A 26,803-nucleotide genomic window follows, 5' to 3' on the forward strand; every position below is an offset into this window, starting at 1 on the left:
CCTTTTCTAATGGGGGCGTGCCATGCTGGGCATTCCTGTGCCAATGTCTCCCATGTCAAGTATACCAGTGTTATATCAGGAAACTGAATCTCTCTGTCTATGTAGACTTCTAAATATGTTATTAGTGATATGGTTTTTAAGAAGTAAAAGTATCATTTCCCCATGTAGGGCTGTCAACAGTTTGTCCTATTGAATCCCTTATGTTTTCTATCTACTTTGACTTCCAGGATATCCTATTCCGTGATCTCTGATCCTTTGAAGTTGCACCTGCCAAGTCCTGTGCAATTCTGACTGAATATTTCCCAATATTTGAGTTGTTTCTTTATGGCTGCTTGGAACACTTTTTCTTTGACCTGGAGGTTCTGGAATTTAGTTGTAATGTTCCTGAGAGTTTTATTTTTGGGATCACCTTCTGGAGGTGATCAGTGGATTCTTTCACTATCCATTTTGTCCTCTTTGATAATTTCTTGAAGAATGATGTCCAGGTCCTCCTTTTAATTATAACTTTATTCTGACATTGTTTCTCCTGGCTTTATTTTCAAGGTTGGTTGCTTTTTCAGTGAGATAGTTTATATTTTCTTCTATTTTTTAATTCTTTTGATTTTGTTTGATTGCTTCTTAGCTTCTGCATGTCCAATTCTAATTCTTAAGGAAAATAATTTCAAACAGTGAATGTTTGTACTTTTCCATTTGGCCAAATTCTACTTTTTTTTTTTTTTTTTTTTTGCTAAAGCAATTGGAGTTAAATGACTTGTCCAGGGTCACACAGCTAGGAAATGCAAATTCTACTTTCTAAAGAGTTGTTTTCTTTTTCCAAAAGTTTAACTCTTGTATCATTCTTATTTATTTCCCAATTTTTCCTCTACCTCTATTATTTGATTTTTAAACTTTTTTTTGAGCTCTTCCATGACTTATTTCTGGACTTAAATCCAATTCCCGTTTTCTTTGGGGTTTTGTCCATAGGTGTTTTGACATTGTTTCCCTCTTTTGAGTTTGTGTCTTGATGTTCTCTGTCACCATAATACCTTTCTATAGTCAGATGTTTGTTTGTTGTTATTTTTTTACTCACCTTTTCCAGCCTCTTCCTTTACTTTAAAATTTTAAAATCCTAGGATGGAAGAGGTACTGTCCCAAGCTTCTTGTGCCAGGGCTGGAGGCCCTGAGTACACTGGTACTGTCTTGAGGCTCACAGAGGACCTTCATGCTGGTGCTGTGCTGAGGTGCGGGAGGGGGCATTTGTCCTGGCCTTTGCTCATTCTCCCAGCACTGCCCCGAGTTGTGTGGGAGAATCCCTGGTGTTGGCAGTGCTCATTCACCTGGTGCTGTGCTGAGGCATGTAAGCCATTGTAGTGTTGGTGTTCCCCTGCCCACCTACCACCACTCTGGGCCTCAAGGCCTCCTGCCGGCTTGCTGAGTGGAGAGGGGCCTCAGGATGGTTTTCCTGCCCAGGAATGCTCCAGGACCAAGCATTTGGGATCTGAGCCAGCTTCAGGAAGGACAGAACCAGCCAAACACACCTCAGGTTTTTTGGGAAGAGGTTTGCTCCCCTCTTTTTGGATAGAATTTATCCAGATTTTTTTTAGCCAGCTTTTCAAACAAGTATCTAATGGAATAGTTGTTAATGGTTCCATATTGATGGCACCCTAGGAGATGTCCAATGGAGCATCATAGGAATCTGCTGTGTTCAGCCCTTTTCTGTTGGGTAAGGCATAGAGGGCGAGAGATGTTGGATAACAGAGTCAGAATCCACAAAGACCTTGGCCAAATCCAATAAGGTGAAGCTTAAAATGAATAACTGTCAAGTTTAAAATTTAGATTTTAAAAATCTTTACAAAATCAAGAAGGTATGGCTGTGAGGAAAATTATTTTTGTTATTTTAATAACCAGTTTTTAAATTAGGATTGAGGTTCCTTCCCCCCCCCCCCACCTTTGTTTCCTTATTTAGGGAGGACCCTTTGTAGGTAAAGAATGATGAGATTGGCTTAATGCTCCTAGGACATTCTTTTCACCCTTGGGCTGGAGCCCATCCAATTGGAGAGTTTGCTTCTGATTAAAGTGTTAATAGAATCTAATCTAGGTGGATTCCAGCCCTAAAAATATTAGACTTGCTCCCTTGAAACCCCTACCTCCATTACTGAACTTGAATGACCTGGGTGAGATGGATGTCTGAGTCCAGAGTGCTGAAGGCTGCTGAGTTTCCAATACAGAGGAGCCGAAGGCTTCAGCCCACCTCCCTAGTAATTGAGAATGAAGTTTAAATAAATCAAGTTGCCAGAGCAAGGAAGGTGTGGGAGAGCAGGGTGTTAGACTGACCACCAAATTGAAGGTCTGCAGAGCCTTTGTGCTGACCCTATTGTTGTGTGCCTGTGGGACCTGGACAGCACCAGCACCAAGCCAGGAAACGGAGCCGCTCTCATGTGGACTGTCCTAGGGAGATTCTGGAGATCTCCCGGCAGGATGAGACACTGCAAGAGCTCTGACTCTACTGCAGAGAGTGTAGCTCCGATGGGCTGGCCACACTGTTAGAATGCCAAATGTCTATGGGGATGCATACAGGGCAAGTGCTCACAAGGTGGTCAGGAAAAGCGAAACAAAGACACTCTCCAAGCATTCTCCAGAGAGAAAACTGTGGTGACTGAATGTGGCTCAGAGCAGAGTATTTTCCTATAACATATTTAACATGTATAAGACTGTCTGCCATCTAGGGGAGGGGGTGGAGGGAGGGAAGGGAAAAATCGGAACAGAAGTGAGTGCAAGGGATAATGTTCTAAAAATTTACCCAGGCATATGTACTGTCAATAAAAAGTTACAATAAAAAAAAAAAAAAGCAGAGTATTTTCACCTTCTTATTCTTGTTGTCTTCTTGTTTGTTTTTCCTTTCTCATTTTTTTCTCCTTTTGATCTGATTTTTCTTGTACAACATGATGAATACGGAAATCTGTTATGGTAGGATTGCATATACTTGGAAATATGCTTAGAAGAATTGCACTATATTCGATTGCTCCCTGTGTAGGGGAGGGGGCAAGGGAGGGAGAAACATTTGGTGAATATTGAAAACCATCTTTGCATGGATTTGGAGAAACAAAAAGTTATTAACAAAAGAACTTTGGCATTGATTGCATGACATGAGAGACACGGGCACAGGACCACCCAGCACGGCGGGCCCTCATCAGAGAAGGTGCTGGGCTCTATAGGCAAAGCAGGATTGAATTAGCTCAGAAGAAATGCCAGATGTGCAAAGTTGGGGAAACCCCCCAAATGTGCACGTGGACTATTTGTATCTGGCTCGTGGCAGAGCGTTCTAAGCTCGTGTAGGTCTGCTGGGTCACAGTTGGACACGCCGTAACTCAGCTCTGACACAGTGATGTCGCTTTGGTCCTCTTCGAGAACAGAGAGATTCTTCCGTGTGAGACGGGTTCTCGGATAACAGCCATCCGTCCCCTCCCGCTGGGACCACAGCCCAGACATGAATAAATTCAAGCTTTCATGCTTCTGTCCATGTAGGAAATATGTACACAACAAAGAACTGGAGAAAGCTGACCTGCAGACGCAGGAACCCTGAAGAGGTACTTGAATCCAGGATAACAGGTGCTTATAGTTAAGCACCTACTCAGTGTGAGATAATGTTCTGTATAATATACTTAATGATGGTGATGTAATGGTTGCACATGCTCAGTTGCTGTAGTGATGTAATAGTACTGAAGTATTCAAAGGCTGAGAAGACACAGAAGAGTCTCTTTCAGCCACAGACACAGAGAAGACTCGAGACTCCAGATTCCAGACTCCAGACTCCATCTTTGACCATCCATCCTTGCCAGTCTCCTGCCTCCTTCACTCCTCCACTAAGACCAAGGACTCGGGCTGATCCCGAGGTCCTTCAGAGAGCTGGTCCGGACATTACACTGACCAGCTGGCTAAACTGCCCCTCATCCTTCTTTGTTTTGGGTTTGTCTTTGGTTACTAAGAGACCCCTGATCATCAACTTATTATTTGCTTTCCCTATTAATAAATTCACAATTAATTACCCAGAAACTCTGACTCGGGCTTTTTGTTAGCCACGGCTGGCCAACGATGCCTCTGAAAAAGGATGTAAAGCTCTAAATGGACTTTAGAGTCGGGATGTTGGTACATGTGGCTGCATGAAGGCGCCCAGTGTCTCCGTTTGTCTCTGCTCTGTCAGATTCATTGGGAGGACTGTGCTCCATGACTGAAAATGAGGGTCTTGACGACAAGTTCAGAGAGCTGGGCTTGTCCAAGCTAAACAGGACAGCAGATTGATGTCGGTCTGAGACTAGCCCCATGTGTTCGGAACAAGGGGGTTCTTGCTTCGGCCAGTGTTGGCCCGAGGCCCTTCTAGCAGGGAGGATCTGGGGTTCTCTTGGGGAAGAGATGTAGCCCTTGGGGTGAGCTGTCTCCCCTCCCCCTGCCCTTCTCCACCGTGCTCACAAAACAATCCCCCCTCAGCAGGTGAGCCCCCTGCTCTTGGACCATGATACAGCAGGTCTCTGCTGATGCTATTCCCCAAAGAGATCATAAAAGAGGGAAAAGGGCCATGTGCAAAAATGACTGAAGAAGTTATGTTCTACAGTAATGATCTATAAGAAGCGATGGGTGGGCTGATTCCAGAGAAGCCTAGAAGGAACGCGGCTGAGCTGGTGCCGAGTGAGGCGAGCAGATCCAGGAGATCGGTGCGCCCGGCGGCAGCAGGACGGGTCGCGGGCAGCGGGAGGGACACGGCGGAGCTGGTGCCGAGTGAGGCGAGCAGATCCAGGAGATCGGTGCGCCCGGCGGGAGCAGGACGGGTCGCGGGCAGCGGGACGGACGCGGCGGAGCTGGTGCCGAGTGAGGCGAGCAGATCCAGGAGATCGGTGCCCGGCGGCAGCAGGATCGGGTCGCCGGCAGCAGGGACTGACCGGCTCTTCTCAGCATCGGGTGATTCGGGGCACTTCCGACAGATGGGATGGACGATGCTTTTAGCATCCAGGACTCTGGGGACGAATGTGGATGGAAGCGGAGTGCTTTCACCTTTGTGATTTTCCTTCTCGGAGGTTTTTGGTCTGATTTTTCTTGCACGACATGACAAATACAGAAGTAGGTTTAAAAGCCTTTCAGCTGTATCAGATTGTTTGCTGAATTGGGGAAGAGGAGGTAAGAGGGGAGGGAGAAGATCTAGAACAGTTTTACCAAAATCTTATGCTGAAAACCATTTTTTCATGTATTTGGAAAAATGAAATACTACTAAAAAAGGAAAAAAGGACGCGAGGCCTCTGATGGCAGGGTCTGTGCTGCTCCTCCCTTTGTATCTCTAGCGCTTTGCACACAGTAGGTGCTCACGCAATGCTTTTTTATTACATTCATTCCTTGTTTGCAGAGTCCTTCCACTGACCCAGAGTTGACCAAGAATGAGCAAAGTGCAAAACCTGCTGCTGGAATCCCTCCTGGGCACGAAGCATGTGGATCATGCGGCCATCATCAGGTCCCAGGAACAGACTGTGTTGGTGTCCTCCCCAGGGTTTAATGTAAGAAAAGAGCAGGGCCACAACCCAGGGGCTCCTAGGGACGCACATGGCACAGGGCCTGCAGCCAGAAAGGCCCATGGGTGGTTCTCTGCTGACCCCATCCACCTCCAGCTGTCCCGTGGGGGGTTCTTGGCTCACCCCATCTGCCTCCATTTCTCCGGCTGTCTTACGGGCTGTTGTGAGGATCGGATGAAGTCATATCTATAGAGCCCTTAGCCTGGAGCCTAGCGCCTTGTAGGCGTTTCATAGATGCTTCTCCCCTTTCCCTTTCTGGTCCTAAAAGCGCAGATCTCGCCCAATGACATCCGTGTGCTTGCGAACGTGTTCTCCAAGAACCATTTCCAGGTGCGCAGGGAGGGACTCTACTTCAAGGAGAAGGATTACACGTGCGTCCGGGCAGACGAGCGCTCCCTTTACGCCAAGAAGGTAGGTGGCTGCGAGGGAAAACCCGGCCCTTCCCCCCTCTCCATCCCAGATGGGCACGCCATATTAAAGGGCAGAGCGATAAGAAATCAGAAAAGCAGGTCGGCTACTCTGGCCAGGGATGCACTTCTTTTCTTTTTCTGTTTTATTGGTGTCTTTTGTTTTTATATCACTTAGATTTCCCGTAACCTTCCTTCTGGTTCCCTCCCAAAGAGCCATTCCTTCTTTTAAAAAGGGGAATTTTAAAGATAAAACTAAAAAAGAGAAAGGAGAGAAAATAAATCAGCAAAAATAATGACACAGAAAACAAAGGAAGAACAAAACTCCCACAGAGCCAAGCAAATACACTTGCCCTGGCCGTGTCTGAAGAGCGCTTGTGGTGACCCATGGCTCTCGGTCAGGAGATGGACGCCATTGGCTCGTGGCCATCTGGTTGGCCATCATCTTGATCACACGGCCCTAAAAGCAGCTCGGTCTTGTTTTGTTTTTGATTTTTCACAAAATGTTCTCCGGTTCTCTCTTCCCTCTGCATCGGTCCATACATGTCTTCCCAGATTTCTCTGCATCCGTGCCCTTTCCCCTTGCTCATGGCACAGTAAGGGGGTGGCTCGTGGTCAAACTTGTGACTTTGGGAAGTCGCTTTGGTGGCCAGATGGAGGACGGACTGAAAGCACCTCTGCAAGAGAGCGGGCGTGGAGGGAGAGGGTAGGAGGGAGGAGGGCAGGGAAAATGAGGGCACGGGTCCATGAGATGCCGCAAGGGCAGCACTGATGGGCCTGGGGGGGCGAGAGAGGAGCCAGCAGTTGTCCTCCACAGTAACAGGGAGTTAGGAAGACCAGAGGGAGTGGGTTAGGGTCGGGAGCTCTGTTTTGGCTGCCTCGGGTTCCAGATATCTGTGGGGCGTCCAGTTGGAGGTGGGAGGTTGGAGGTCAGTAGAAGGTCAGGGCAGGAAACACAGGACTGAGAACCATCAGCATAGACGTGGTCATTATGTCCATGGGAGCTGGTGAGATCACCAAGGAAGCAGGCTAGAGGAAGAGGAGAAGAGGGTCCAAGACAGAGCCCTGAGGGGTTTCTGAGGTCAGAATTCTAGTCAAGGAGATGGGGGAGAAGAGAGAGAGAGAGAGAGAGAGAGAGAGAGAGAGAGAGAGAGAGAGAGAGAGAGAGATACAGAGAGAGAGAGACAGAGAGAGAGAGACAGAGAGACAGAGCAGTGAATCAGGTACTTTTTCATCCTCTTGGAGGAGTCAGGACAAAGGCAGCCCAGATACAGGCCCCCTGCACAGTCGCCCCCCTGGGTCCCTTGCATTTGGGAAACAAGGAGTCAGTGAGAGGCCAGACCCCACCCCTTGCCTCTTCCTGTGTAAAGGAAGGAGGGGGGAACAAGCACTGATTAAGCACCTGCTGTGTGCCCAGCACTTTTTACCAAAGTTCTCTCCTTTGATCTTCCAGAAGGCCCCAGGAGGTAAGTGCTATTATTCCCCCTGCGGCTCCTCAGGACCTCCCTCTCTGAAAGCCTCCCTTGCCCTGGGGCCTGTGGACTCCGCCCTTGGTGCCCCCTGGCACTTGCATATGTTGGGGGCCGGTTGAGGATGATACAGATGACCTGAAGCCCAACCACTGTGGGGCAAAAGCCGCATCCACCTTCCATGCGCCAGAATCTTATGCCCCTTGGCAGGGGATGACCAGCTGGATTGTGGTCCATGAATGGGACAGACCCTCCCTGGGCACTAACCCCCTGAAGCCGAGGGATATCCACAGGGAGAAGGTTCCGGGCCAAGAACCTGCACTGGGTGGAATAGGAACAGCAAGCAAGCGATCGATGCCCCCTTTGGAGCCAGAGGGAGCGGGTGACGGCTGCTGCCCCGTGAAGTTCTGGGCTCTGGGGGCTTGTGGGCAGCCATGGCAGCGTTTAGGGAGGCTCCTCCTGGACCCTCTGCGCCGGCTCTGCTCAGGCCAGCCCGGGCACAGCCTCAGTCCGGCTGCCCCACCAGTGGCGAGATCACCGGGAGAATCAATGATGGGGCGGATCCCGGCCTCGGCTCCGGCTTCCTCCGGCTGCTTTGTCTTTTGTTCTCCAAGAGGACCCGGGACATCGGGAAGCAGAGGCCGGCAGCCTCGCTCTCCCGGAGTCAGCAGGGCCCAGTGGCCGGCCAGAGCCCCGGACGGTCGGGACCCCCCCTGCCCCCCTCGGGCCAGGGGCAAAGCTGCCGGTCCGGCTTGTCACTGAGCCAGAACTTTGGTGCTTCCGGGCTGGGGGCGGCTGTGGATGCAGAACCCTGACCGGAGCACCCACGTGTGACCCGCCCCCTTTCGCGTCGCCCTCACTGTTAGGCCCCACTCTCCCGCCCCTGTTCCGTGTGACCAATCACAGACTGTCCGGGAGGAAAAGCCGCAAAGAACAGGCCGAGGGGCGGGTTTAGGGAGCAGCCACTTTCAGGGCCGAGGTTCTCCTGGGCAGGAAAGCTGGAGATCCCAGGTGGGACGGCAGGGGAAGCGGGTTGCCGGCCCGTGGCGTCCAGGGCCTGCGTAGCTCCCCGTGACCAGCCCACGATGCAGCACGGTCTGGGCGCGCCGTCCCCAACGATCTTAGGGGATAGTTTCAAATCCCCAGTTGTGTGACGGGAGCAGGTCCTGCGCCCCCGGATTCCCTTCATTGACCGCGCGCAGGGGAGCCGCCCAGGACCGAGCCTCTCTCACGACGGTGATTTCTCGGTGACCTTAATTAAGTTTCACAGGGGAGGGCTCCTTCGGAGGGAGAGGGAGAACCGGGCACCGGCTTTCCCCCCTCCCCTTGGGGACACGCTCCCTAAGCGGCTCCGGTGTCGGGGCACGGCTCCCACTTGCCCACCTAGAGCCCGATGCTCGTTGTCTCAGCCCTCGGGGCCCGGCCATTCCCGGGGCGGAGGCTCCGTCCCTCCCCTGGGAGCACAGCTGCCGCCAGGGCCCATTTCTCAGGCTGCTCGTGGCCCTGTGTCTCCCGGAGCTTTGGGAGAGCCGCTTCTCTGCGCTTCTCCCGCTGCCTGGGGCCCTCAGCCTTCCGCGGGAGGGACTTTGCCCAGGTTGCTCTGTACCTGCGCTTTCCCGGACCTCCGAGCCACGACGCCTTCTCCACGAGGTCTGGATGCCTAAGCTCGGGGTGACCCAAGAGGCACCGGCCAGAGCCGGGCCGCCCCCTCCCCTGCAGAAGGGCGGGCTTGGCTGTCCCCCGGAGGATGCCGGGAGCCGAGGGGGGTGGGGGTTAGGGGATCCCTTCCCTCCCAAGCTCTCCGCTCCCCAGTGAGGGGAGTCCGGGTCTCAGCAGCAATGGCTGGCCTCTGGACGGCGCCAGATGGTGGCCAAACCTTCCTGGGTCTGCACCGGACCGCCTGCTGAGGTTCCATCCCCGCCGAGGTGCAAGAACGGGGCGGGGGACGCCAGGGAGGCCGGGGCTGAGTGCCCGACGGCAGGGCCCGGTCAGGGTCTCCTCTGCTTCTCCCCAGAACGACACGGGGCTAGTGGTGGTTCAGACCAACCTCTACCTGCTGGTGGCCACCTATCGGGAGGACATGTACGCCAGCGTGTGCGTGGAGGCCGTAGAGAAGCTGGGTAAGGGTGGGTGGGGGGACTCCTCCCTCTGCGTGAAGTGCGGGTCCCCTCAGGGAGGTCTGAGACCCAGCCTCTGCCCCTGGGGCGGCCCCCCTCCCGTTGGGACGCTCCTTTCCCCTGGATTGGCCTTTGTGTCCCTGCGAGGCTGCAGCTTCTGGGAGGCTTCCCAGAATCCCGGGGCTGAGGGACCTCGGTGACCCCTGAGCCTGCCCCCCACCTTTCTCCCCTCTTCCTGAGAGCGATTCTCCAGCCTCCCAGACCTTTGTGACCGGGAGCCCCCGGCCCCTCTCCCCACACCTGCTCCCGCCCCCTCCAGCCCGGAGATTTCCCCAGGCTCCAGGGTGACGGGTCCCTCCACAGCGAGGCCACGAACTCCAGGCCTCCCTCCAGGCCTGTCCCGGGCTCCCAGATCTCTGGCAGCTGCCTGGGGGAGGGGAAGTTTGCAGCCCACTGCCACCACCAGATCTTCAGATCCCACCTCTGCTGGGGGGGAGGGGGACACATGGAATTCCCAGAGAAGCACCGAGGAGCGGGAGCCGGGACTGCCCAGCCCATGGCCGCCTCACTGGGGGGTTTGCAGGGACACATGGCCTGGGGGAGCCGGGGAGGGGCCGAGGGGGGGGGGGGAGCCGGGACTGCCCAGCCCATGGCCGCCTCACTGGGGGGCTTGCAGGGACACATGGCCTGGGGGAGCCGGGGAGGGGCCGAGGGGGGGGGAGCCGGGACTGCCCAGCCCATGGCCGCCTCACTGGGGGGTTTGCAGGGACACATGGCCTGGGGGAGCCGGGGAAGGGGCCGAGGGGGGGGGGGCCGGGACTGCCCAGCCCAGTCCGATGCTGGGCCCCGGCCCAAGCCTGCTCTGGGGACTTGGCTCACGGTTCCCCTCGTGCTTGGCCCCCTGAGGGTTCCGGCTTCTGCCCAGCCCGGAGCTGCGGGGTCCCGGCCCCCCCTGCACAGAGGAGCGCGGGCCAGCCGACCCCCATGAAACCTCTGGTTCCTTCTAGGAGACTACTTAAGGAAAAAGGGAAGTTAATCCCCTCAGAAGATTCTGGAAACCTCAACTAAAGACCCATTTCCAAGAAGGGTTGAGGTCATGACCAACAGACGGGACTGCCTGGTGACAGTCCCAGTCTGGGTTAGAAGGAGGGTTAGTGTTAACAGCCTAGGCAGTCCGGGGTTAAAGGTCAGGGGTGGGTGGTCATGTGGCCAACGGGCCAAACAGTCCAAGGTAAAGATCGGAGTTGGGGATGCTGTTGGGATGGGCAGCTGGGAGTGTCCGGGCTCTTTCTTCGGGGGGTTGGACGCTCCCGGGGATTTCTGGGCCCTGCCTCTGGGGCCCTTGGGGAGGGAGTTTTCTGGGCCCCCTGTGTGCTGCTGCTGCAGTGGGGCCCGCCCCTACTTGGTCAGACACTGAAGGGCTCGTGGGTGGGCAGTCGAGGTGTAGCTTAGCAATGGCCGGGCCCCAGAAAGCCTGGCCTGGGTCGCCCACATTCGGGGGGCAGATTCGGTGCCCCCGGGGATCCCCCTGGGCCCGGGTGCTGAGGAGTGGTCTCCGTCCACACTTGAGAAGAGGAGCTGCGGCTGTGGCCAAGCCTTCCCCCTGTCCCAGACCCACCCTGGCCCTGCCGCCGGCCCGGTCTGCCATCCGGGTTCTCCGGCTCTCCCCAGCCAATAAACGTCTGCACCATCTTCTGTTTGCTCGCTGGAGGCAGGGAACCCGTGGCGGGGGCTGGAGAGGAGCCCTGAGGGGGGGAAGAGGTGGCCCCACAAGGAGCCTCGGGGCAGGCCCTCCCCTCTCCCCCCTCCCCTCTCCCTTCTCCCCCCTCCCCTCTCCCCACAGCCGGTCTTGGGCTCCCCGGACCTGGCAGGTGCTCTCGTTACCTGGCGAACGAGACAAGCAGCACTTGTCACTGGCCCAGGGCCACACGGGTCTGGGGCCACACGAACTCGGCTCTTCCCGCCCGGCCCCCTTGGCTGCCAGGGCCATCTCCAGTCACCCCGGCCCTGCCTCCCTCCAACCTTGCTGTCCCGGCAGCAGCCCCTGATGTCCCGGAGCTCTGGGAGGAGGAGGAAGTCCACCCTGCGCAGAGCCCCCCAGGCTGTTGTGGGCCCGTCCCCCCAGGCACTCGCCCCCCCGGCAAGGCCCAAGGCCGCCCAAGCCCCCGACTCCCATTTCCCTTTCTCCCCTCCGCACCGGGCTTGTTTCACTGCCCCCTCTCCCCTGCCGCATCCCGCTCCCAGCAGGGGACGTCCCAGCAGGCAGCAACCACCACTGCCCGGGCTCAGGGCCGGGGAGAACGGATTTGAGAGAGGTGACCCTTGGCCCAGGGCACACAATAAGTGCTCGTCCCCTCTCCTTGCTCCCAGCTCCCACTGCCCTGAGCCCAGCCAAGACTGTTTTAGGGCAGACCTGGCTTACAAGATTGGTGCCGGTGGGGGGCGATGGGCGCCAAGAAACAGGCCGGGGGGACCAGCATCGGGGAATGGGTGGAGAATGTCCCCAGCCTGCCCGGGTGCAAAGGGCAAGCCCTGGGCGGGGCGTCTCCCTGCTGACTCACAGGGTGCAAGCTGGAGACCTGGGGCTGCCACCAGTGCGGGGTGAAGGCTGGGCCCTTGTCAGAATGTCCCCAGAGGCGGGCGCCTTGCAGGGGAGGGACCGTCCCCACCCTGTCCCTCTCGGGTTCAGGGCATTAGGAGGGAGTCAGCCCACGAGGGCCGGGAGATGTTTACCCTGGAGAAGAGAAGGCTGGCTGAGGGAACAGGGGCGGGGAAGCCCCAAGATGGGGAAATGGGGAGCATTGCGGTGAGGCAGGTCTGGGCCGCAGGAAAGAGCAGCTCCCATTCTTGGGGGGCTTTAGCATGGACCGGCCAATCGCTGGTTAATTTGTGCCGTTCTCAGGCCCCTCCGGGTCTGCCTTTCATCCCCCGTGGCCAGGTCAGTGTCTTGCCTGTGGTAAGCCTTTGCCGGCTTGAGTGGCCCGTGGCTTAATCTCTGAGGCTCGGTTTCCTGGCTGTCCGGGAGATGACTGGACTCCATGACCCCTGAGCTCCCATTATGGTCCCCATTCAGTGCACATTCCCTTTCCTGGCTCAGAGTCCATCTCTTGCCCCTAAAACACGAGGGTGCCCTCCTTGTCTCTCTTCTTTGGTGGCCTTGGCGCCGCCTTCCCCTCCCCTCCCGGGACCCCAAGTCAGTAGGTACCAAATGTAGCTCCTCTATAACGCTGTCTCAGGAGCTCCCAAATTGCCGGCTTTTAGAACTTTCAACCTGGAAGCCCTGTAGGCATCTCAAGCTCCAGTCCAGAAGTGATCTCATGACCTTTCCGTGGGAACCCTCCCCATTCTGAAGAGATCTCATGACCTTTCCCTAGGAACCCTCCCCATTTCTGAAGATGAGGAGGTTTAGATTTGGGGAACCTAAATGAAATTAGGATTTCTGGTGGTCAGGGAGTTAAATGAGGTCTAGTGGCAGCACAAGAGTCCCCTGTAAAGGAATTTACAGACCTGAAAACCTAGATTGATAAAAGAGGTTTATTATGGGCATTGAAAGTAAGGCTCAAGTCTGGTTAAGGAACTAGGGGAGGGGAGAGAGGAGGGCACTGGAAACTTCCAGTGGGCAGAGACCCTTGGTGTGCCAAGCATAGGGCTGGCATGTTTGGAACCTCTGCAAAGAGAGGGTTTTAGTGCGGCTCTTTTATAACAGGGGGCCTGTGGGTGGAGTCCCAAGTTGGCTTCTCACTGGGTTTCAGCAAGGGCTAGATTTTGAATGGAATTCAATGGGTTTAGGGACAGAGCCGGCCCCACCCAGATAACAAAGATGAAGCTGTTTGTGCTTTGGGCGGAGTCCCCTCACTGAGGCAGAGTTGAAGGAGGTTTTCTCCTTTAAGGATTTTCAGAGTTTTGGGGTTCCCTCTTCAAAGAGCTCTCATGACCTTCCCCTTGGAACCTTCCCCATTTCTGAAGAGAACTCATGACCTTTCCCTTGGAACCCTCCCCATTTCTGAAGAGATCTCATGATCTTCCCCTTAGAAGCCTCCCCATTTCTGAAGAGATCTCGTGACCTTCCCCTTGGAACCCTCCCCATTTCTAAAGAGATCTCATGACCTTTCCCTTGGAATCCTCCCCATTTCTGAAGAGATCTCATGATCTTCCCCTTAGAAGCCTCCCCATTTCTGAAGAGATCTCCTGATCTTTCCCTTGGAACCCTCCCCATTTCTGAAGAGATCTCATGATCTTCCCCTTAGAAGCCTCCCCATTTCTGAAGAGATCTCGTGACCTTCCCCTTGGAACCCTCCCCATTTCTGAAGAGATCTCATGACCTTCCCCTTAGAAGCTTCCCATTTCTGAAGAGATCTCATGACCTTCCCCTTAGAAGCCTCCCCATTCTGAAGAGATCTCGTGACCTTTCCCTTGGAACCCTCCCCATTTCTGAAGAGATCTCATGACCTTCCCCTTAGAAGCTTCCCATTTCTGAAGAGATCTCATGACCTTTCCCCTTGGAACCCTCCCCATTTCTGAAGAGATCTCATGACCTTTCCCCTTGGAACCCTCCCCATTTCTGAAGAGATCTCATGACCTTCCCCTTAGAAGCTTCCCATTTCTGAAGAGATCTCATGACCTTCCCCTTAGAAGCCTCCCCATTCTGAAGAGATCTCGTGACCTTCCCCTTGGAACCCTCCCCATTTCTGAAGAGATCTCATGATCTTCCCCTTAGAAGCCTCCCCATTTCTGAAGAGATCTCATGACCTTCCCCTTGGAACCCTCCCCATTTCTGAAGAGATCTCATGACCTTCCCCTTAGAAGCTTCCCATTTCTGAAGAGATCTCATGATCTTCCCCTTAGAAGCCTCCCCATTTCTGAAGAGATCTCATGACCTTCCCCTTGGAACCCTCCCCATTTCTGAAGAGATCTCGTGACCTTCCCCTTGGAACCCTCCCCATTTCTGAAGAGATCTCTTGACCTTTCCCCTTGGAACCCTCCCCATTTCTGAAGAGATCTCGTGACCTTTCCCTTAGAAGCCTCCCCATTTCTGAAGAGATCTCATGACCTTCCCCTTAGAAGCCTCCCCATTTCTGAAGAGATCTCGTGACCTTTCCCCTTGGAACCCTCCCCATTTCTGAAGAGATCTCATGACCTTCCCCTTAGAAGCCTCCCCATTTCTGAAGAGATCTCATGATCTTCCCCTTAGAAGCCTCCCCATTTCTGAAGAGATCTCATGACCTTCCCCTTGGAACCCTCCCCATTTCTGAAGAGATCTCATGACCTTCCCCTTAGAAGCTTCCCATTTCTGAAGAGATCTCATGACCTTTCCCCTTGGAACCCTCCCCATTTCTGAAGAGATCTCATGACCTTTCCCCTTGGAACCCTCCCCATTTCAGAACTGGTTCAGTACTGCTGAAGGCACTGCCATTACCCTAATCCCTGGGAGTCACACCCTGGGCAGGAACCTAGACTCCTCATTTAGGGACCTTGTCATTTCTTCCTCCCTGACATCTTTTATTACTTAAGTGTCTTTCCCACTGCCCTCTTTGCCTCTTGTCCATATGAGGGCGTCCAGGGTGAACGAGATGAGGTGAGATCTTTCAAGACACTTGTGAAAATCGAGTAAGGCTTCATCTACTTCAGTTGGAGGAGGCCTGAAGGACTTTGAAGATTGAGTCAAGAGCATACCTAAGTCCCCTTCCTGCTATCCTCCCATGACATCATTTTCTCCCTATTTCAGTCAAATATGGGCAACTATGTACTTATTGATCAAGGTCAATTTCTTGGGTAATTCCCTCCTTTAGAATGTGAGAACCTTAGCCAATGGGGATGAGGGCCAGTGGTGGGAGGGGGTGTTAGGGATTAAAAGTGTTAACCCTGCCTCAGAAAGGGCTTCCTCCCTTCCATGTCTGCTCCATGCGTTTTCGGGAGAATGTATAATAAACTTTGCTTTGCTTCTAGAGATCTCCCCAGCTTTTTTAATTAAATGGTGACCCCCTCCCCATTTCTGAAGCACACAAGGGTAACCAAGCTCCCACTGTTCCCCACTGCCTCTTGTGCATATGAGGGCCTCCCGGGTGACCAAGTTCGGAGCTCAACCCCCAGCTGTTGAAACGGCTTCTGCCAGGGGAAGTCTTGGCACTTCGGTGCGTCCCCTAACTCGCCAAGCGGCTCTGAGGCCCTTCAGTTAAGCCCAGCCCACTTTGCTCCCATGGCCAATGCAGGTGCGTTGCTCCTGGTGCAGGTGCGGCTGCTGTGCTTGCTCCGGCTTCTGGAAGCCGCCCCTGAGGGGCAGTAAATTACCCCCTCACACCCGACATGCTAGAACCCCAGGGCCCCCAGGGAATAAGGGGGAGAGAGACGTCCCAGAGTTCTGGCCTCGGCCGCAGATTGGATGGGTGGGGGGCGGCGGGGGCTGTCAGTCAGGGGTCCGGGAGGACGGCGGAGTCCTCACACACACGGCAGATCGGGCTTGGGGGAAGACAACGGAAAGCCCGACTCCCCCGGCCGGCGAGGTGTCCGGTGGCCTGGGAGTCGGTCGGACCGGGCGCGCCCTGACTGCCCTGACCTTCGGGCTCCGAGGACCCAGGGCCTGCAGCAAGGGCTGGGTCCGAGGCGCCCTCGAAGTCTGGGCCGGTCAGAGCGCGGGGCGGAGCCGGTTAGGGACTTCGAGGGCCCTTCCCCCGGCCAAGGCGGAGTCAGAGGAGGAGTCAAAGGGGGCCGGAGCGAGAGGGAGGCGGCCCTTTCCGCCCCCTCCTTCCTCCCTCCTTAACCTGAGCCGGCCGGCCCCCCAGCCTCTTCCAGTCTGTGCCGGCTCTCGCCTTTGGCCCCGCGTCCCGCTCCGAACAGGTAGGAGCTGCGGGTAGCGGACCAGGGCTAAGTGGGGAAAGGGCTGCCTTTTGGCGCGGGGCGGGGGGGGGAAGGAGGGGGGGAGGGGGAGGTAGGGAGCTCCGGAGGCCAGCCGCCCCTCAGCACCAGGGACAGGGCAGAAGTGGGAAAAGCGAGGGGGCCGAGGAGCGCCCCCTTCTGGAGCCCCGCCTGCCGCGCCGCGGTTTTCGAGGTGACAGAGACGCGTTTTGTCGAGGAATGGCACCAGAAGTCCCTGGAAGCCCTTCTACCTCTCCCCTGCCCAGCCGCCCGCAGCTCTGCGGGACTCGGGCCACGCCCTGGGCTAGCTTGCCCCCTCCCCCCGCTGGGCGTCCTGTCGCAGCTTCTCCAGCTGCTCGCCCCTGCTTCCTTAGTCCTGGGGATGGGCCAGTCCCGGGAAGGGAATGGCAAGCAGGAGGCAGCTCCCGACTCCCTGAGTCCCAACTCACGGTGATGCTTCTAGAGGGAAACGACCCGGCCCCCACCCCTCCTGGGAGTCCCAGGTTCTTAGTCCTGCCAGAGCCCCGCCACCGCCTCCGGGCATCCCAGCTCTTCCCTACCCCAGAGCCCGGCCCTTACTCTCCCGGTCCGATTCTTCCAGACCCCGCCCCAGAGCCCCGTTCCCACCTCCTGGCGGAGCCATGCTCCTAATTTGCCCTGAGTCCCGCCCCCACGGGGGTGTGGTGGGATGTCGCTGGCCCTTCTGTCCGCCCAGAGCGAGGCTGGGAGAGGAGGTGTCAGGCTCCCAGTTGCCCAGTGTGGGGTACGGGGCATTCCCAGGGGCTTACAAGTATGTTTAATGATTCCGGGGACACTTCTCACTTATCCGGCGGTTGCTCAGCCTTCCTATTTTCCGTTTCTCTTTTGGCTGGCTCCATCACCTCCCTCCCATTATTCTCCATGCTTACATTCACTCTTCTGACAGTTCCCGGGACTTCATGCGCTTCCCTGTCTGCCTGGCGGCTTACACTCTGGTCTTGAACAAGGCCTTTGGAAGTGGCCAGGATTCTCCCTTTGTCTCTGCTCCCCACTTTCTCCCTTCCCTCTCTTCCCTGCCCTCACCCCCACCTCACCCCTCCTACTTTTCTGTTCTGAGACCAAACATGAAGTTTCCCCCTCTCACAGGTTAAGCACTTGCCGTCAGTCTTCTCCAGACTAAACCTTGCCCAGTGCTCCCACTTAACCTCATATAACATGACTTCTAAGTCTTCTGCACGTCATGTCTTTTTCTGGATTTTCAAGGCCTCCATAGCTGTGTTGTCCAGAGCTACATACACCCAGTGCTTCCGGTGTGGCCAAGCCAGGACAGCAGGCATGGGGGCCGTGCCTTTCCCTATTCCTCTCTAGATATACCCCAGGAGCCTACAAGGTGGCTGGGGTGCCGCATCAGATTGCTGATTCATCCTGAGTTTGCAATCCAATCTAACACTGAGCTCCTCCCCAGAAAGGGATTTCTGGAACCCTGATAGTAAGATTGACAGTGTGTGGTCCCCTCCCTCTGCTCTGGAGTTTTCCAGGTCTTTCCAGGGTGGGGATGGCAGGGAGGAGGGTTGACTCTGGGGCCATGGATGCCTCAGGGCTTGACCTTGAACTGGCTGTCTTAGCTGGACTTAGCCCGCTGCTTGGCCCATAGGAAATGCTTCACAACTGTGTTTTGAGTGGCTGGCTGATTGTCTGGAGGAAAGAGTTTCAGTGTGAGCCATAAAGTAGGGACTGAGGCTCTAGGAATAGGAGGTGGTGTGGGCGGTGGGTGGTCTGGTGCAAGTTGGAATCTAGGGGATTCTGACCTGGCCTCCCTGGATAAATGGACTGACAATCTCAAATGCTTTGGGCCTTGTTTTCCCAGGACGAGCAAGTTTAGCCACCAGGAAAGGAGCCAGGAAAGGCTCCTTGATTGGACCAGGGTTGGGACTTTGGGGAGGGAAGGAAGAGGAAAGAAGGACTTCTTCCCCCATCCTTGGTCACAGCTGCTGTCTGGTTTCACTCACTTTCCCCTTCCATCTGCTCGTGTCCTCCACCCACAGAGAAGCAGAAGCATCATGTTGGCTGTGTACTTTGACCAGCCCGGGGACCCCAGCAACCTTTACCTGAAAGAGGTGGCCAAGCCTGAACCTGGCCCAGGAGAAGTCCTTCTGAAGGTGGCTGCCAGTGCCCTGAACAGGGCAGACGTGCTGCAGGTAAGATGTCACCCTGGCCAGGACACAAGAGAACTGCTTTTGTTCTCATACTTCCTAATCCATGCTCACCTTGCAAGGTAGGAGGTTAGTGAGAGAGGAGGGACTTGGTCAGGGTCACATCCTAAGTGACAGGGCTTTGAAGGGTCTTATCCTAAGAGACAGGGCTTTGAAGGGTCTTATCCTAAGAGACAGGCCTTCTGAAGGCTCACATCCTAAGGGACAGGGCTTCTTAAGGGTCGCATCCTAAGGGACAGGGCTTCTGAAGGATCGCATCCTAAGGGACAGGGCTTCTGAAGGGTCACATCCTAAGGGACAGGGCTTTGAAGGGTCGCATCCTAAGGGACAGGGCTTTGAAGGGTCACATCCTAAGAGACAGGGTTTCTGAGGCCAAATCAAGCCCTCTTTCCCCAGCATCCCTAGCCAGGATACCTGATCTGGGCCTCTTGCTAACCTTTCCATCACCGGGAAACTCAAGACTCACTTAGGGCCTACCTGTAAAATGAAAGCTTGGACTCAGCTGGTCCTTTGAGAGGTCGCTGTTACTTCTGGTCTCTTCTCTGACTGGGTCCCTCTTTCCACAGCGCCGTGGCCAGTACCACCCACCTGAGGGAGCCAGCAACATCCTGGGCCTGGAGATGTCTGGTCACGTGGCCAAAATTGGCCCGAGCTGTCAGGGGCCGTGGAAAGAAGGACAACCGGCGATGGCTCTGCTTGCTGGGGGCGGCCAGGCAGAGTACGCCGTGGTCCCCGAAGGGTACCTCATGCCTATTCCCAACGGACTGACTCTCACCCAGGCAGCCGCCATACCCGAGGCCTGGCTCACGGCCTTCCAGTTGCTCCACCTTGTAGGTGAGGAAGTAAGGTTGGATTTCTACATCTGCTTCTCATGTGTCTGGGTACTGAGCCTTGGGATCCTCCCCACCCCATTCCCAAACCTTTGTGGTGACTTTCTCCATATGCTGAGCTGCTTGTGGGATTAAAATTGTGATTGGCTCCTGAAGAGGAGGGCTGTGCTAGAGTGGACCTCCTGAGGCAGTAGCACTCCCCCTAGAGCAGCCTGGGATGTCTGGGCCAGGACCGAGATGCTGCAGGTCAGGGTCGGGCTTCCCGGGGACACCGGGCTCAGGATAGAGAAGGGGAGGAGGAAGGGCCAAGGGAGTTTTCTGGAGGAGGTGAGACCAGAATTTGGAGGGTATACAATGGCTAAAGGAGCAGGGAGGAGCCCCATCTGACCAGCCTAGAGGACGACTCATGCTGGGGAGTCATATGTTGGGAGTGGGGAGATGGAAATCTCATACAACAGGATGAAACGGCTTTGAAGGGCCTCCCCCCGGGGCACCCGGATGTCACTGGTAGTTTGAGGGAGAAAACCAGGAATGGAGCAGCTCTCCCTTCTACCCTGCATCCCCCTCCTCAGACAGCTTTAAAAAGCCCGAGCCAATTCTGCCCTTGGCCCCCTTTGCTTTCCTCCTCGCCTCCCACTCATCCTGGGCTCCAGTACCATCATGCCGTGCTCTTGAATAAATCCCATCGAGAGCTCCATGTTCCCACCCATCTTGCAGTGAGGCTCTGCTGGCCAGCCCAGGAGGTGAGGGTATGGCTCTGAGGAGCTAGGTCTGTGCACAGGCTGCTTTCTCCCTCCTCCCTCCTTTTAAAAACCAGATTTGCAAGTTCTGGGGCAAATTCGTGCTTCTCCCACTAGAGGGAAGCGCTCTAGGTTAGCTCATGGTCTGGAAATGTCAGTGCCCTCCTCAGCCACCATCTTGACGAGCTGTTCTCTTTTTTCTTCCAAGTCACTGCCTTCAGTGCGTAAAAGTAATGCAAAATCATGTGTACCCCTCCTACCATGGGGGTGTCCCTCCTTGTTAGCTTCCCTGTAGTGTTGGTGCCCCTTGGTCCCCACACTAATCACTAGAAATCGTACTCATCTCTTTGCCAGCTTTTTTTCTTTTTAATGCGATGACTCGGACCCATGCCCTAGAAACACACCAGACCTCTTTGGGGATTGCCCAAGATTAGCTGGAGATAGTGCAGGGGCTAGAGCACTGACTCTGGAGTCAGGAAAACCCGAGTTCAAATCCTCAAATAAGACATTTCCTACTGTGTGGCCCTGGACAAGTCAATGGCTGTCGCCATAGCTTCTCTTTTGTTGGTGGGACAGCATGTATCTAAATGGGGAAAGGCTCCCTATTTTTTTTATGAGGTCCCTGCCTCTTTTCCCCAAGACTCTGCCAGAACAAATGAGGGGTGAGACGATGAAGAAGAGGCACTGAGGGAGAAGTCAGGGGGCAGCAGCAGGGGCCCCGGTGCTACCTTGGAGATGCAAGCAGTGTGTGTGTGTGGCCTGATGGGATCTGCTCCCCGGGTTCTGTGTTCCATTCCAGGCCAAGTGAAGGCTGGGGAGACTGTGCTGATACACGCAGGATCCAGTGGCGTGGGCACAGCCGCCGTGCAGCTGGCCCGCCTGGCTGGCGCCATTCCTTTGATCACTGCTGGGGACCAGGACAAAATTGAGGCAGTGAAAAAGCTTGGGGCTGCTGCAGGCTTCAACTACAAGGAAGAGGATTTTTCAGCTGCAACACTGGAGTTTACTAAAGGTAAAAAGCTCACAGGGAAGCTGCTCCCCTTGCACCACCGCTGCCTGGGGCCGAGCATCCTTTCAGCCAGCAGCTTCATCCTAAGTCGGGATGTTCACCCTGTGACTCCCCTCCAGGTGCTGGAGCCAATGTCATTCTGGACTGTATCGGTGGGTCCTACTGGGAGAAGAACGTGGCTTGCCTGGCCCTGGATGGCCGATGGGTGCTGTACGGCCTGCTAGGTGGGGCCGAGGTCCACGGGGAGCTTCTCTCCAAGCTCCTGGCTAAGCGAGGGAACCTCTTCACGAGTCTGCTGAGATCCCGGGACAAGAAGGCAAGGCCCCCCTCTGATCATCCACTGGGACCTGCAGAGGAGACTTTGGGCTGGGCAAGAGAGGCTTTTTGAGAGTGGGGAGAGCCCCTTTGGTGCCTTTCCATCCTACAGGACAAAGGATTGGGGGCCCAGGGCCTTGTGTTCTCAGAGTCTGCTTTATGCCCCCCAAGAACCCGATCAGCCAAGGGTCAGGGATTTGTAGGGAGCTGAGGTGCAAACTCGGAGGCCTATAAGAGCTGACTTGGGTCAGTAGTGTGTCCTAGAACTTGGAGGGTTGTGGTCTGTAGGATCCTCTCAGAGCCAGGGGTACCAACTTGGCTGGGGGCGGGGGTGCTTTGTGGGAAGGCAGGGGGATAAAACGGGTGGAGGTTTGCTGGCGCCATGTAAACCGGGCAAGGTGCCCATTGGCATTTGACCTGAAGTTGGTGCTTTTAAAGGTTTTCTCTTGTCTCCAGACCACCTGGATGGTGATGGCCTGTGGTGCCTCAGTGATCTGGAGCCGCCTGGACCTGGCTCTAGGTCACCGAGCTCTTGCAGAGGGTTTGGCCAATGGGGAAGCCACATAGAGGCAAAACGGAGGCCTCAAGTAATGCCGCGTTTCGTGTTTTTTACCCCTCAGTACAAAGCAGAGCTGGTGTCTGCCTTCACCCAGCAGATCCTGCCTCACTTTGCCCAGGACAAGCCCGGGGCCCTGAGGCCTGTAGTGGACAGCGTCTACCCCCTGAAGCAGGTGGCAGAAGCCCACGAGTACATGGAGCAGAATAAGAACCTGGGCAAGATCGTTCTGGAGGTGGCCTCCGGGCTTGGGGCACAATAAACAATCTTGCTCCCCCGAAACCAGGCTGGCCAGTCCTTATCCCCCCAAAGCTTCCCGAGCAGAGAGTGGGGTAGATGCTGCTACCCTTCTGGAGGGCAAAACCAGGACTGCAAGGAGGGAGAGGAAGGGGAGGGCCGAGATCCTCCCAGTGTACCCAAGGGAAAGGGAAGGGAAGGGGGGCAGGAATTCTTCCAGTGTATGGCGGGGAGGGAAGAGAAGGTATCAGGGATCCTTCCAGTGCACCTAGAGGGTTTTTTTGGTAGCAGGGCCGCTCCGGGGACAAGGGGTTCTTGTCATAGGGGACGGCTCTTTTGCCTCCCGCGAGGGCAAGGCCAGCATCTGCGGGGGTGGAGGATCTGGGCCTCCAGTTCCCAGGACACTTGGCCCCGGGGGCTTCATTTCCAGTGGGGCCAGGCCAGAGAGCCACTAAGTGGATACAAAGAGATACAAAGTAATCACTGGTCGGGGTGGGGGTGGGGCTCTCCCATCCGGGCACTTCCAGCCCCAGGGCAGGTCTTCCCCTCGTGCCAGCCGGCACTGCCCGGCTCCTTCCCCCCGGCTCCAAGAACTCCAGGAGTCCCCGCTGGCCCCAGGAGCCCTTGGTCCCCTGGTCCCCTGGTCCCCCTTCCCATGTTTTCCAGTCGTCTCCTGCAGCACGTTCCTCCTGCCCCCCGCCCCCGCCCCCGCGCCTCAGCGCTCCCGGCTCGCAGCACCCACAGCGCCCAACGCCTTCAGGACCTCCCGCGCCACCGTCCCGAAAGAGCACTGAGGGGTGGATGGGGTGGAGTTCGAGGTAAAGCAAGGGGTGGGGCGGGCTTTATCTGGCGCATGCGTCTAGCCGGCGCCGTGCGGAGGCGGGACTTCCGGCGAGTTTTGTGCTTCCGGAGGCCAAGCCGAAAGCGGAAGTTCTGTTAGATCTCGGCGCGTCCACCTCGAGGAAGAGAAAGAAGCCCGAGCAAGCGGCCCCTGTTACCGGATCCCGGCCCCCGGCACTGACGAACCCCGCTCCTGCTCCCGGCTCAGGCCCCAGCGCATCCCAACCGTCGCCATGGCGATGCAAGCGGCTAAACGCGCGAACGTGAGTGCGCCCCTCCCCCTCCAGTGGGTTTGGTTTCAAGGCCCCGCGCGGGGCAGTCACTGAGGGCTCCCTCTGGCTCCCTCCCCCAGATCCGGCTCCCGCCCGAGGTGAACCGCATCCTCTACATCCGCAACCTTCCCTACAAGATCACGGCCGAGGAGATGTATGACATCTTCGGCAAGTACGGGCCCATCCGCCAGATCCGCGTGTGAGTGTCCTCCCGCCCCTGGGATCGCGGAGGGTGGGGCGCGAGGAGGGCGGGGCTTCGGGCTCTTGTACTGATCCGGTGGGACGGGGAGCTTACTCCCGCCCTGGCGAGGGGAGGGGCGGGAATGGGCTGGGCTGCCCTCGCACTTGGATCCCAGCTGCCCTGGGGAGTTCACTACCTGGAGAAGGGGGCTGAAAGGGGGGCTCCTCAATGCATGCTCTCCCCCCCACCCCCCCAGCGGGAACACCCCGGAAACCCGCGGCACGGCCTACGTGGTCTATGAGGACATCTTTGACGCCAAGAACGCCTGCGACCATCTGTCCGGCTTCAACGTGTGCAACCGCTACCTGGTGGTGCTCTACTACAATGCCAACCGGGTCTGTGCGCCTGCTCTGCTGCTGGGAGGAGGGAAGGGGGAGCACAGGGAGCACACCTGGGCTGGAGGGAGGGGGAGGGACAGGGCACACCTAGGGTGCTCAGCGGGGCTCACACCCTGTCTTTTTCCAGGCTTTCCAGAAGATGGACACGAAGAAGAAGGAGGAGCAGCTGAAGCTGCTGAAGGAGAAATATGGCATCAACACGGACCCCCCCAAGTGAGGGTTCTGCCAATTGGGTGGTTCATCTCCCTCAGCCCTCAGAGCTTCGATGGCACAGGAAACTTTGGCTTTTGACTCCTCCATTCCCGGGGGCTTCACGATGACCTTGACCCTTGCCCGACCTAGCCTGGTGGCTGCCATTTGGACACTTGTGGCCAGCTGTGCTGGATCAGCGGCTCAGTGACTGGGCCCCAAGGGAGAACATTCTCACATCTGACTGGTGTTTCCCAAAGTTGCTCTTTGTTCCCTGGGTGCAGAAGAAGGGTTGGCAAATAAAGGTGTGGGTAATGGCTCTGGGCAGTCTCTGCTGCTCATCTCTGCCCATGGTCGCCATTCTCCATGCCTTGACCCTAGTACTGGCCTGGGATGCTATGAGCCTCATTGGGAATTTGCTCCTCTGTGAAATGGGCAGTTATAGCATTGCTCATCTCCATGCTTTTGGATTTGTGTGAACATCAGCCCCTTGTGTGGGTCCTGCCTTGACCCCCCCTCCCCCAATAAGTACCGCTTAGTGGATAGAGGGCTGGCTCTGTGAGGGCAGCACTTGCCAGTGACTGGCGGCATCTACCCCCAGTTCATGGGCAAAGGCATCTTCCAAAGGATCCCTTATTCCCGTGCCACTCAACAAGATGGGGCTGGGGTCCTAGAAGAGGGGTCCCCTTACCTGAGGCATAGTTCACCCCGGGGCCAAGAGGGGCCCTTCCCAAAAGAGCCTGGTCTCCAGCCAGGCTCCAGGCATCCTAGTTGTCATCAGTGTGGCCCAGGCCTTCCAAGGACAGGAAGTGACTAGTCCTGTTTTGGGCTCCAAGAACAAAGAAAGGGACTCAAGGGGAAAAATGGAGCAAACTGGGTGCAGAAATAGGGCCCGAGAGGGTGGGAGGGCAGCCGTGCAGGAGCTGAAATGCTGCTGCTGCTCTGCCATGCCCGGGGCAAACTTTCCAGGTGGTTGCCACTAGTGGCCTGAGCTGCTGAATGCACTGTCTTTCCACCTTGAGCAGCTGATCTGCTTTTCTTCTTGAAAGGACTTGGTAGATGGGAGGGACTGTTTCTTTGTATCCCAGCAGTTAATGTTGTACCTGAAAACGTAGGTGTCTAATAAATCCTTCAGAAATGAACACCCGCCGGACCAGAGCTTCTTGAACTTGCCCACTCACACCCTTTGCGCACAAGAAAGTTTTACGTGACCCAGGGACAGAGGTATATGAACTAGGAGTCAGGCAAAATTTGCCCCCTGTGGGTCTTGAGCCAGTTTTGATTAGGCAGGCTCTAGGGAGGGCTGGCCGGGTCCTGGCCCTGCCCCCTCGTCCACCAATGGGCAGCCAAGGCTTGAATTCTCGGGCCCGCCCTCCCGCGGGCTGCCCAGTGGGCGGGACGTGATCCGACGCTTGACTCCCTCCCCAAGGGACAATGGAGGGTCTGGACCCTGGCCCGGGGCCCAGCGCGCAGCAGAGGCTTAGCCAGTGCTTGGGGTTTGGAGGCCCGCGTCCATTTAGTCCCAACTCCCACGAATCCCTGGAGCGACCCTTGTGCCAAGCCCAGAATGGCCGCCGCTCCCCACAGAGCGTCGCCCTCCCGGGTTCGTCGGTTCCAGCGCTTCCCAAACGCCCCGAGCAAACGCTGCCGCGGCGACAATTGTACTGCTCGGATGAAGCCACAAGCATTTATTAAGCGCCTCTTTGGGCCTTGGGGATTCAGGCCTAGAGCCTCGTGCAGCGCGGACACAAACACGAGGAATCGTGTCGGTGGCGGCCCTGATTTCCCTCCCTTCTGCCCCAACTGCATTTACAAGTTGGGAAACTAAGGCTGAGGAGATGGAGTGTCAGGAATAGGCAATGCGATGCTCACGCCTCTGAATCTTTCCGGCCTCAACTGCGCATGCGCTCGTAAAAGAGGGCGGGCACTTCACGAGAAACTCCGCGCGCGTCTTCTTTTACGTCACTTCCGGGGCGACGCCAGAAAGCGGAAGTGTGCTGCTTGTGGGCACGAAATCTGAGGTCGAAATCTCCCGTACTCTGAGCTTTTCCCCCGGCCCGCCAAGTTCGGGCACGACACCGGAGGCACGCCTAGAGAGCTGGCGCGAGTAAGCGGACGCAGACCCATTAGCGCCAACTGGTAAGTGAGACGACGATACTTGGCGTCACTTCCGGGATCGGGGTGCTTCGCGTCGCTTCCGGCATCTTGGGGCGGAGCCTCGAGGGGGCTCAGAGGCTGTGCGCGCTGTGGCTCCGCGGTGTGCAACGCCACCTCGGCCTTTGGCTCTTGTGCACTGGGGGAGACGGCCCCGGAGAGAGGCGGGAGCTTCAGGCCTCTGCTCGGAGACTCCCCGGTGGTCCTGGGGTGGCACCAGGCCTGAGCATTAAGGTCCTTCCTCGGGCCTCGGCGCTCCCCTCTGTAAAATGGGGCGTCAGGCTGGTCTGCGCGCAGACATTGAGTAAGCACCTGCTGTTTGCCGGGCCCCGCCAAGCTCTTCCCACTTTGCTGCCCAGGGGCCTCCCGGCCTCGTTCTGGAGCTCCAAGCAAGGGTTTGCGGTTGGGGCCCCAGACTCGGAACCTCCAACTTCCGGAGCAGGAAAAAAGGCGCCGGCTCGGCTACCGCCCCAGGCGGGCAAGGCTGACTGAGCCTGTGCCCAGAAATGGC

At 56.4% G+C, this 26,803-nt stretch overlaps 3 protein-coding genes and 1 long non-coding RNA gene across 6 annotated transcripts in view; 3 read left to right on the top strand and 1 right to left on the bottom strand.

The window, feature by feature from the left end:
- Positions 1–10,614, top strand: part of PFN4 (profilin family member 4) — a 41,926-nt gene extending 31,312 nt beyond the window's left edge. The window contains exons 2-5 of the mRNA XM_051974068.1: positions 5,372–5,519; positions 5,808–5,945; positions 9,425–9,530; positions 10,535–10,614. Coding sequence (XP_051830028.1) covers positions 5,403–5,519; positions 5,808–5,945; positions 9,425–9,530; positions 10,535–10,563 — 390 coding nt within the window. The 5' untranslated portion in view covers positions 5,372–5,402 and the 3' untranslated portion in view covers positions 10,564–10,614. The remainder of the gene's footprint in view (positions 1–5,371; positions 5,520–5,807; positions 5,946–9,424; positions 9,531–10,534) is intronic.
- LOC127547274 (uncharacterized) lies at positions 6,059–16,149 on the bottom strand. Of its 2 annotated transcripts, XR_007950143.1 has the most exons (4): positions 14,191–16,149; positions 13,934–13,976; positions 11,412–13,806; positions 6,059–6,970 (listed from the first exon to the last, which is right to left on the bottom strand). It is a non-coding gene; the product is annotated as an uncharacterized LOC127547274 (long non-coding RNA). The 2 variants fall into 2 exon arrangements; XR_007950142.1 differs by having other exon boundaries at positions 11,412–13,976.
- A 113-nt stretch (positions 16,150–16,262) lies between these two features.
- On the top strand, positions 16,263–22,303 carry TP53I3 (tumor protein p53 inducible protein 3). 2 transcript variants are annotated; one of them, XM_051974061.1, is made up of 6 exons: positions 16,263–16,361; positions 18,404–18,556; positions 19,138–19,405; positions 20,941–21,153; positions 21,270–21,466; positions 22,086–22,303. In XM_051974061.1, exons 2-6 carry the CDS (start codon positions 18,419–18,421, stop codon positions 22,281–22,283), a joined length of 1,014 nt encoding a protein of 337 aa, XP_051830021.1. In that variant the 5' UTR covers positions 16,263–16,361; positions 18,404–18,418; the 3' UTR covers positions 22,284–22,303. The 2 variants fall into 2 exon arrangements, with proteins under 2 accessions (XP_051830021.1, XP_051830022.1); XM_051974062.1 differs by lacking the exon at positions 16,263–16,361 and adding an exon at positions 17,966–18,073.
- Positions 22,304–23,128: 825 nt separating this feature from the next.
- Positions 23,129–25,280, top strand: SF3B6 (splicing factor 3b subunit 6). The gene is made up of 4 exons (XM_051974069.1): positions 23,129–23,361; positions 23,451–23,569; positions 23,808–23,946; positions 24,077–25,280. Exons 1-4 carry the CDS (start codon positions 23,332–23,334, stop codon positions 24,164–24,166), a joined length of 378 nt encoding a protein of 125 aa, XP_051830029.1. The 5' UTR covers positions 23,129–23,331; the 3' UTR covers positions 24,167–25,280.
- Positions 25,281–26,803: the final 1,523 nt, after the last annotated feature.

This window comes from Antechinus flavipes, chromosome 2 (assembly GCF_016432865.1).
Source record: "Antechinus flavipes isolate AdamAnt ecotype Samford, QLD, Australia chromosome 2, AdamAnt_v2, whole genome shotgun sequence".
Taxonomy (NCBI): domain Eukaryota; kingdom Metazoa; phylum Chordata; class Mammalia; order Dasyuromorphia; family Dasyuridae; genus Antechinus; species Antechinus flavipes.